Raw genomic sequence first — 10,022 nt, 5'->3', positions numbered from 1 at the left:
TCTAAAGCCACCCATCTCTATCAGTGACTCTGGGCAGCTGAATTCAAGAAATTCAATTCAAGAAATATATAACAATTGAAACAATCAAACATTTTAAAACAATAAAAATAATGGAAACATCCCCCCCCCCCAAATATGCATAGCAGCCAATGTGCTTGGCCAGTTAGCAATAAAGCCAGGAAACAGGACCCTTGGCCCACCCAGCAGGGCAGGCTCGGGAACATAGCCGGGTCTTTAGGGCCTTATGAAAGGCTAAGAGGGTTGGAGCAGAATAAAAGAATAACAGAGTTGGAGGGACCTTGGAGGTCTTCTAGTCCAGGCCTTTTCAGCCTTTTCACCCATTGTACCACTTTTAGGATATGGCAACATCCGAGTACCACCAGTCACCTAGCAAGGTGTCAAAAACTTGATGACCCCCCCAAAAAAGGAAAAAAGTGATAAAATACAGGTAGTCCTCGACTTACAACAGTTTGCTTAGTGATTGTTCGAAGTTACAATGGCACTGAAAAAAGTGCCCCCCAAGCCACAGCCGAGCAAGACATCTGCCTGCCCGCCTGACCGCACTCTTCCTCCTGTCTGAGGTTTTCATTGTTGTGAGCATTTCTGTAGAGGATTGGCAGCGGGGGTGGGGTGGGGTGGGTGTTTGGTTTTTATTCCCCCCCCCCGTCTGCTGGGTGGTTGCAGCAGGTTTTGGTCACTTCACATGACCCTGGGACACTGTGACCGTCATAAATATGAATCCGTTGCCAAGCATCTGAATGTTTATCACAAGACTCTGGAGATGCTGTAACATTCCAGCTGATCGGCGCTTCTTCTGGGCTCAGCAGAAGTGCCAGGATCAGCGCCGAGCTCCAGCTGGAGCCTGGCGCTGATCCTAGCGCTTCGCTGAGCCCTGACAGCCCCAAAGAAGTGCCAATCAGCTGGAGCCCGGCACTGATCCTGGAGCTTCCGCTGAGCCCTGACAGCCCTGCAGCTCCAGCCGTCTCTCGCTCAGGCTTGTGTGGTGCTGCCAGCGGTTTGGCTCATTCCCCTCCCCCACTGCTACTTTTCTAGGATGGTCACGTACCACCTGCCAGGTGCCAATGTACCACAGGTGGTACCTGTACCACTGGTTGAAAAGCCCTGTTCTAGTCCACCACCACCCCATTCCACTCAAGCAGGAGGAGGTTCCAAAGGGCAGAAAAAGCCTTACAGAAGAGCCAGCCTACAGCTAACAGGGTGACCTCAGGATCAACCAGCACCTCCCTTCTTTATTTCCAGCGGTTCTCAATTCCCTTCACTTTATTACGGGGCCTTCCCTTGCCCGTCTCCTGATTTTAGTGGCAGCTCACCAACCCCAAAGGGCTGCCTCGTGACCTGCTAAGCCTGGGAGAAGGGCCCGGTCCCCTTCTTGCCTGACACCTCCACAGAGACAAGCCCCAAGGCGTGCTGGAAAGGCAGCCTCTGAAGACCAGGGCACCGGCTCTCGGCCTGCTTTCCCCCAGCAAGAACGCTCATTGTTGCAGACAGCCTGAGCTTGGACATCTGCCCTGGCCTCCCTGCCCCCCCCACTACTTTCCCTCCCCCCATGCAACACAGCCACTCCTAGGGAGAAAGACTGATTGCTAGCTTGTCATCTCCCCAGTTACTTGGCTCCTCCACAGCCTACTTGTGAGTCACACCACCCCCGTACAGTAGCACTGCTCAGGCCCACCAGCAGCAACAGTCATCTAGTGCCCAGGCTGGAAGGGAGGCAGGGAGGGGGTGGGTGGGGGGAACCATCAGCCCTCTTGAAACAGGCGAGCCCAATAAGGCTCCAGCTGCTGAAGGACAGGGGGTGATCAGCACCAATTTCTGCCTACAGCCATTGGGAATGTTCCTATCAAGGGCGTGACTAGTCAAAGGCCTCCAAATGTCCTCCGGGGACTTTAGACTACTTCTCTTGGCCAGAGATGGGGAGATGGGCCAGGGATCTGGAGGGGCCAAGTAACTATGGACCTTCCTTGTCAGCTCCCAGCAGGTCCAGGCTTTGGCCCCCAAAAACTGCCGTGGATGCAGGTCTCGCCGGATGATAACTTCAGAAGGGCCCAGAAAGCCCCACAGGTCGAGCCCTGCTCTGTGCAGGGTCCAATGGATGCTGACGATGGCCCATGTCTTGGTTCCCCGTCCCAGGCTCCTGTCTCCCTTCAGGGACACTCAGGGCAAGCACCCCCCTCAGGCAGCCCCATTTGGGCCATGGAGATGCTTGAGCGAAGCTCCCCAGCCCCAGATACTGAGAGTTCGTGGTTGGAAATGAGGCTGGAGCCCTTCTCAGCTGGCCTTGTGGACCACACCACAGCCAAGCCCAGTAGGTGGAGTATGCCCAGCCCCAAAGTCAGATGGGCACGGAGGCAGGGCAGGTGGGGGAGGGCAGATGGAAGCAGGGAGCCTTTGGCACAGGAGCGAAAGGAGTCCTCCAGGCTGGCAGGCCGGCTGGCTCTGGAAGCAGGAGTGGTGCCAAGGGACGGGAGGCGGTTCTGGCCTCAGCAGCAGGGGGAACGGCAGGGCCCCCGACTAATGGAAGTGGCAAGCTCTGGGGGGCTGGAGAAGGCCCATCAACCCTGGGGAAGCCCCATCTCTGACAGGGATGAGTCCGTGCCCTGCAACTCCCCAGCACTGTCCTGCTGCCCAGTCTCTTTCTTGGCCCTCCTATTTTAAAAGAGCAAGGGAGGAGTGTGTGTGTGTGGGGGGGGGAAATTGCATACTGCTTCACACAGTTGCTCACACTGCTGCACAATCCCACCCCACTCCGCTTAAGACTCGGGGTGGGGGGGGGGGGCAAAGGCCATTCTAGAATCTGAACTTTCGTTCCACACCTGGGAAGATATTCTGTTTGGAGCTGCAGGTCCACTTCCTGATCGCCTCCCCAGATCCCTGGTGGCGATCAAGAGCCCCTGGGCAATACAGTGAGAGCAGAAAGCCAAAAGTCATCAATCACTGCCAATCATGCCCACCCCCCTCCGTCTGCCCACCAAGTGCCCCCCCCGCTCCTTTCTTAGTCAGGGCTGGGGTCTGGCTCCACTCCGTTGGGCTTGGTGGGTTTCTCGAGCGCAGCAGAAAAGCTCCTGGTTGCAGACCTGGTTTATGCCAGGCAGGAGGGGTCAAGCATCCTCTTGATTCATTCACACAATCAGTCCCTTCTGCTGCAGGAGTGACTCACTCTCCAGGCATCAATCTAAACTCTGACAGCCCGGAAATCCGGCATCAGCCCTGGGAGGGAGCGGCTCATTCACTCGGGGAGGGGCTGGGAAATGGTCACCAGGAGGAATTTTTTCCCCTGCGTGGCCCTTACAGGGCACTGAGGCACGGAGTTAGAGCAGGTCCCCGTCCTTTTAGTCTGCGTCTCCCGGGCAGGCTGCCTGCTGGCAAGAGCCGGGGTGGGGGTGAGGAAGGAGAGGACTAGTGCCCCCCCCACCCAGAGAGCGGCTGCCACGGAGGGTGTGGCCGGGCTGGCCAAAGGAGCTGCCTTGAGGGAGGAGGAGCCGCGCTTGCCTCAGATCTCAGGACGCCTTTGGTGGCCTGAGGGTTTTGCCCCTCCCCCCCTCCCCCAGGCCTGCTTCCTTGGCCTCCCACAGCTCCAGCCAGCCTGACAGCCTGACCTTCCTGTTGGTGTTCCTTCTTGGCCAGGAACTTTTTTCTTGCTGCTGTCTTTTGACATCCAGATGTTACCCCTACAAGAGTGGCAGAGCTGAGGCAGGGAAGAGTCCTCTGGTGGGCCCTGCAGTGCGTGCACGTTCAGGGCCCCCCAGCAGAAGCCGTTCAGAAGTTCCTGCAGCAGAACCCTGGGGGGGGTTTTGCTGACGCTCCGGAGACCCCTCCCTTCCATAGGGAGAAGAGAGGAACGTGGTGGGCAGGTCGGCTCCTCTCTTTCTTTGGGACCGTTATGAACTTGCTCTTTCTGCTGGGGAGGTTCAGTGGATCCACCTTCCTGTCACTTAGATCACGACTCTGTTCTGCATTCTGGAGTTCCCAGAATTGGTCTTGTCTTTTTTCTCTACCTGACCATCTTTTAGTGCTTGAAGACTGCTATGGTATCTCCTCTTAGCCATTTTCCCTCAAGGCTAAAACTTTTCCATTCCTTCCATCTTCCTTCCCAAGACCTTGTTTCTAGTCCCCTAAGCCGTATCCTCCTCCCCCTCCTCCCCCTCCCTCTCCTCCTCCTCCCCCTCCCCCTCGGTGAAGCTGTTGGTCAGAATTCCTCTCCAACGTTGGGGTCTCCTCGGTGCCTGGACGTGTTGGCTGGGAGTATGCCAAAGGCTTCTGTGGCCAAAGGACGAGGGAGGGTCACGACTGAGTTTCTCTCCTGGGCTTCCTAAAAGGCAGGAGGTTCAAAGCCGTCCTCCAGTTGGATAGGACTTCAGTCCTCCCAACCTTCAGCTGCTTGTCCTCTGGCTGCAGGGCCCCCAGCTGGGAAGGGTGGGCTAGACGGGCTTGGAACTTTTCCTGTGGAAGGGAGTCAGTGTAGTATCTGCCGGTGTTTGGAAGCGCCGGTTTTCTGACTCCAGCTGGCCGTGTGGTGGTTCCTGTTTAGACCACAGAAGAACCCGAGGGCTCTTTGGAGGATTCTTTCATCTCCAGAGGTGCAGAGAAAGCCTTGCTCCCAATCGCCTTCCTCGAAAGGAGCATCCAAGGAGCCTTTCGTGTTCCTGGCACGTAAACAGAGAGCTTGCAGGGGTTGACGTTGCTCCAAGTGGAACAAGCCAGATCCATAAGGAAGGGTCGCGGCTTCCCATCATGGCTTCCCCGCTCCCTCCCGCAAGCACACCCTATACTGGTGGCCAAGGCAGTCTGAAGGGGGAAGGAGGAGGGAGTCTGGGTGGTTTGGCTTGAGCACAGTAGACTCCAGCATCCATCCTGCGGGGCTGGCTGACCCCTCCATCGCAGTTCAGAGGTGAGGGGCGACAAACGCAGAAGGCGGCACAGCTTCCCTCACCCCCAAGGACACGGGAGGGGGAATGGGAGGGGAGAGCCGCCAGGACTGCAGGAGGAGGGGAGGTGACTCACCCTCTCCTGAAACCTCGCAAAAGCCTCTCTGCACGGATCCAAAGGGAGTCACGCCTGAGAGGGCAGGGCGGAGAGAACGGGCAGGGAGAAGAAACGAAGCGAGACGCGGAGCTGAAGGTAAGCACGGGCGGGCCGGAGGGTTCTGCGGCGGCAGGTAGGCACGGCGCGGCGCGGCGCGGCGCGGCGGCAGGCTCTGCTCGGGGCGCTGGCAAAAGGCGCGCCGAGGAATGCGGCGCCGAGATAAAAGACCCACCGCGCCGACCTGGGGTCCCCGTACTATCTCCTGCGCGCCTCCCGATACCGCGCTTGGCACGCGGAACACGGAGTGCACGCAGAGGTGTCTCAGCGCGCGTGCCCCCAGTTCCGCCCCGCCCGCGCATGGCCGCCGATGATTTGCCCCCGGGCCGCCGCCAGCTCTCTGAGGGTCTTCGCGCCGCCTGCGCGATTCGGAAAGAAACCGCGGCTCCCTTTCTTGGCCCGGGCAACGGGGAAGCCCCTGTGCAGATCTGGCAAGAGATTCCTCGGGGGCTCCCCAGGTCTGTGCCCCTCCCACCCTTCCCTCCGAGTGTCTCATTCATTCACCAGATCCACGCCTCGCCTCTCCTGCGCCTTTCTCCTTCGCGTTCTCCATTCATCCACTCCGCTCTCATTCATTCAGCCACAGGCAGCCATTCACTCGCTCACTCGACGGGCTTATTTCCGTTTCGCGCAAGCGCGGAACTCCCCTCCAATCCTGCTCGAATTTTATGAATGAACATTGACGTCAATAGAGCCCCCCACGTGGGTCGGACTGGCAGTACAAAAGCAGCAGCCCAGCCCTGCCGCTGTTCAAGGTGCTGAAAGGCTGTCCGGCAGAGAGCGACGCCCGGGAAAGGCAGGCGGCGGCGGCGGCGGCGGCGGCGAACGGGCGGACCGGCGAAAGGGTGGAGTCCCCGGCGGCGCAGCTACACCCGAGCCGATAACGCGCTCCTCCCTCCCGGACCACAGAGAAACGTGGGTGAGCGCTGGTGGGTGGGCGGGAGTGCCCTCTCCCAAGAAGAGGGGGAGGACGACAACCGCCCCCCCCCGGCCTCGCCCATCCACGGGGGGGGGGGGGAGCGAGCCAAGCGATCTGGCGTCAGGAAAAAGCCGGTCGGCGGGGGCTCCCCGTCGCAGGGGACACTTGGGTGGGAGAGCCCGGACTGCGGGCGACGAAGCCAGATCGCCGAGCCTTCGGGAGGGGGACGCGGCCAGGGCAAGGGAAAAAACTTGCGTCACTCTGGAATTCAGGCGGGAGGGACCCCAATGTAGGAACCCGGCTAACTCGGGCGCAAAGGGGGAGGGGGAGGGCGGGCCCCACGGAAGATCTGCCTCGCGTTGTTGTTTTCTGAAAAGCAGGAGGGAGGAGTGGCGAGGGGAAGGGGAAGCCTCCCAGAGGGTCTCCGAGGAGAATGGGGAGGCGTCGCTCGGGGTAAACACTGCGGAAATCGCCGAGGCTGAATCCGACGGGCATGAGAGGCTCTGGGGCGCGGCCGAGAGGTCGGCAGGCCGAAGTCGATCCTAGAGGAGGAGGGGCGAAAGGGCGCAGGATCTCAGCAGGGGATCTGAAGGGGAGGGGGTCGAGGCTGCGCTTCCCCAGCACTCCCCGCCAGCAAGGGCGGTGGGTGTGGGGACTGCAGAGCGGTCTGCTGTTGCTCTGCTGGGGGGGGGGAGGAAGGGGAAGCTGCTCTTTCCCCCCTCCAGAGGACCATCTGCACCAGTAGCTGGGAGGGTTGGGGGGGGCTGGCTGGGGGGGGTGATAATTGGGCCAAGGGAAGCATGAGCTGCTCCTTCCAAAATCACAAAAAGGGGCAGAGACCAAAGCATCACATGTCGAGTCCATCATCTCCCCCCCCCCCAAGAACTAGGTGAGACACAGGAGAAGCACATTCTATGAAAAGAGGATTTCGTTCTGGGGGGAGGCAAGTCCACTCCCAGAAGATTGGGCTGAACAAATGGGTTGGGTTGGCAAGAAGCAACAATAACAGAAATTCGTTTCAAAGGAGGAGCCCCCCTCCTTCCCCCCCCAACACACACTGGAGAAGGCAGGAGGTGTGAGTGCAGACTCCTGGGAGGGGGAGGAGTACCATGTTCCTTGGAGCAATGCCCCTTGGTGGCCCAGGTAAGGCCTAGTGAGTGTGCCCACCAGGAGGCCTTCCGACAAAAGGGGCCCGGGAAGAGTGCTTGATAGCAGGCCCACCTGCAATCCGTGTGCCCTGCAGAGGGAACCCTCCCTTAACTGTGCAGCTGGCAAAAAAGCAGCTAACTGGGGGAGGGGGGTTGTTAATGAGAGAATAGGTGGCCATCTAACCGGGGGTGGGGGTGGGGGTGGGGGGAGGTGTCACCTCACCTCTGACAGGAGTAGAAGGCCCAGCCAGCTCCTTTTGTCAACGGTTCTGGGGGTCACACGTGTTTCTATTGCTCCTGGGACACTCAAGCCCTGACCTTGCCCCTTGTCTGTCTCCCCCCCTCCACAGGTCATCCAGTTGTGCATCATGATGGTGTGGCCCCAACCTCTCCGCAGAGGGACACGGGTCCTTTTTCTCTGCCTTTTGGTGCAGTCCCGTCTCCAGCTGGCTGCCCCCCTTCCTCAGGGGTTGGAGGGCCGGTTGGGCGAAGCTCCAGAGGCGGCCAAGAAAGAGTGGGCAGAGGTGGGCCCGGATGCCGGGCAGCAGAAGGGCGGCAGAGAGGAGCTCTTCCAAGACTTGGATCCCGAGGCCCTCGCCGCTGTCCTCCTGCAAGCCCTTCAGACTGCACCCCAGGGCTCCAGGGAGTCGCCCCTCAGCCCCAAGCCCAGGGCCGATGAAGAACGCATCCGGGGCCAGACCAGGAGCTCTGATGTGCAGCCAGAGAGCCTGCAGGGCTGGCCATCCAACAAGGACAGAGATCGGCCACAGGAGGAGGAGGCCCAGGAGGCCGAGGAAAGGGCCTCTGACCAGCAGGAGCTAGAGAACCTGAAGTCCATGTTGAAGGAGCTGCAGCACTTCAGCCCCACCGACCAGCAAGGGGAGCCTTCCTACCGCCATCCGGCGGCCCCCTCCGAGTCTCCCCAAGGGCCCCGCCCTGACGACGTGATCAAGGAACTGGAGGAGTACCAGCAACTCAAGCCCCACACCAAGCGCAGGGCGCCCCCCCAGGAGCCCTGGGCCGGAGCCCGGAAGCTGAGGCAGCAGCAGCATCTGGAGCACCAGCTCCTGCAGCGCCGCTATGAGGAGCTGGCCGAGAGCCGGAGGCAGGCGGAGGAGGCCCGCCGGGCTGCAGCCGAAGAGGAGCGCCTGGCAGACGTGGCCTCCGACCTGCTCCTCCAGTACTTGCTGAAGGATGGCGAAGAGGAGGAGGAGGAGGAGGAGGGGCAGCGAGGGGCCAATGCTCAGGAGGAGTCAGAAGGAGGAGGCGGAAGCAAGGCGGCCTCCCTCCTCTTTGGAGACGGGGAGGACAACGTGGCAGAAGACAAACGGTCCAACGAGACCCCGGAGGTGGGGGAGGAGGAGGAGGAGGAGGACATAGATCCGAACACCATTGACCGTTTGATTGAGCTGTCCAGCAAGCTGCACTTGCCCGCCGATGACGTCATTGATATAATCAACGATGTGGAGAAAAAGAAGAAGGAGGAGGGGGTGGGGCCCGAGCCCCGCAGCAAGGGCAAGCCGTTGGGGGCTCCCTCCCGCAGCAAGCCCAGGAAGGCCCCTTCCCACCCCAGTGCTCGCCAAGAGGCCCGCCCCGTCCCCAAGGCCTTCCGCCCCACGGCCTTCCAGACCTACCGCCACCTCCCCAAGCAGGAGGAGGCCGCCTGGAACGAGGTCCTGAAGGGGAACGAGTTCCCGGTGCCCAAGCGATACCAGGCCAAGGACGGAGGCACCAACCACGTCTCCAACCACATCAGCCCCCGGACTTTCCAAACTGCAGCCCGCCACCACTACCGCCACCTGCCGGGCCCCACGGTGCCACGGGACGGCTACTATGACATCCAAGCCCATGATGAGGACCTGGAGAACTACCTGGAGAACCTTCTGATGAAGCGCCCCAAAGTTTTCTAGTGAAGGTGGCAGCAGCTGCTTCTCCCCCCACCCCCACGCCCACCCCCCCTCAAAGAAACTTGGCCACTCACAGTGTTTCTGACATAAATCTGGGTTCTTGCATGATTCAGGAGAACCGAGTCTCCCCACCGGGTGAAAGGTCCCAGGATCCAGTGCCTGGGGGGCAGCCAGCCCCCCTCCCTTTTCATCCGACTTCAGAACAGCTGCCCCCCCCCCCCACTGGGGGAAAGGGGACCTTCCCTTCCTCCATCCTCAGGCCTAAAGGAGCCTCTCTGAGCAGCCCTTCCCACAGACTCTTTAAGCCCCCCCCCCCCGAAAGGCAGTGCAGCCAGAGGCCTCCGCAAGAGCAGAACAGGACAAACCACAAGCCCCCTCTTCCCAGGGCGACTCCCCGGAAGCTCCTGGTTGCCCCTCCCACCCTGTCTGGCAGAACTCCCGAGAAGGCCACATTCCGTGGCACTTGCAGAAAGAATTTGCAGAAAGGAGTCAGGCGAGAGACGGGAAGTCGGGTGTGGCGACAAAGACCCACCTCCAAAATGCTCCCTCTTCACCCGCCCTCCCATGTCTCAAGTCAGACCCCTTGGCCTCCCCCACCCCCATGAAGTCTGGCAAGGCAGACAAGCCAGTCTAGACCACAAGGCGGTCCAGGGTGGGTTGGGGCTGATCCTGAAGTATGGATTGCAGCATTGGTCAATTCCAGCTAGCTCTAGACGGCGACTTTGAGGGACGGGGGTTCTGTTCTGCCTTCAAGAGACAAGGAGAGACAGCAGCCAGTTAGGTCAAATTCTGGTCCACAGGCTTCCCCGAAATATAATTATTGGACTTGGGGCAGGGGGTTGTAATGGAACAACTTGTTACCGAAGAACTCACCCTCTGTTTCCTCCTCCTCCTCCTCCTCCTCCTCCTCCTCCTCCTCCTCCTCCTCCTCCTCCTCCTCCTCCTCCT

At 60.2% G+C, this 10,022-nt stretch overlaps 1 protein-coding gene across 1 annotated transcript; it reads left to right on the top strand.

Moving 5' to 3' along the window:
- The first annotated feature begins 7,535 nt into the window (after positions 1 to 7,535).
- VGF (VGF nerve growth factor inducible) lies at positions 7,536 to 9,077 on the top strand. The gene has a single exon (XM_029283585.1). It carries the CDS (start codon positions 7,536 to 7,538, stop codon positions 9,075 to 9,077), a length of 1,542 nt encoding a protein of 513 aa, XP_029139418.1.
- The last annotated feature ends 945 nt before the right edge of the window (positions 9,078 to 10,022 follow it).

This window comes from Protobothrops mucrosquamatus, unplaced genomic scaffold, assembly GCF_001527695.2.
Source record: "Protobothrops mucrosquamatus isolate PMUCROS unplaced genomic scaffold, P.Mucros_1.0 scaffold141, whole genome shotgun sequence".
Lineage (NCBI taxonomy): Eukaryota > Metazoa > Chordata > Lepidosauria > Squamata > Viperidae > Protobothrops > Protobothrops mucrosquamatus.
Note: the sequence above shows the minus strand (reverse complement) of the source record. Positions and strands in the feature narration are given on the sequence as shown.

What these genes read in the sequence shown, in the direction of transcription:
- VGF (XM_029283585.1), top strand. Translation starts at nt 7,536, where the DNA reads ATGATGGTGTGGCCCCAACCTCTCCGCAGAGGGACACGGGTCCTTTTT.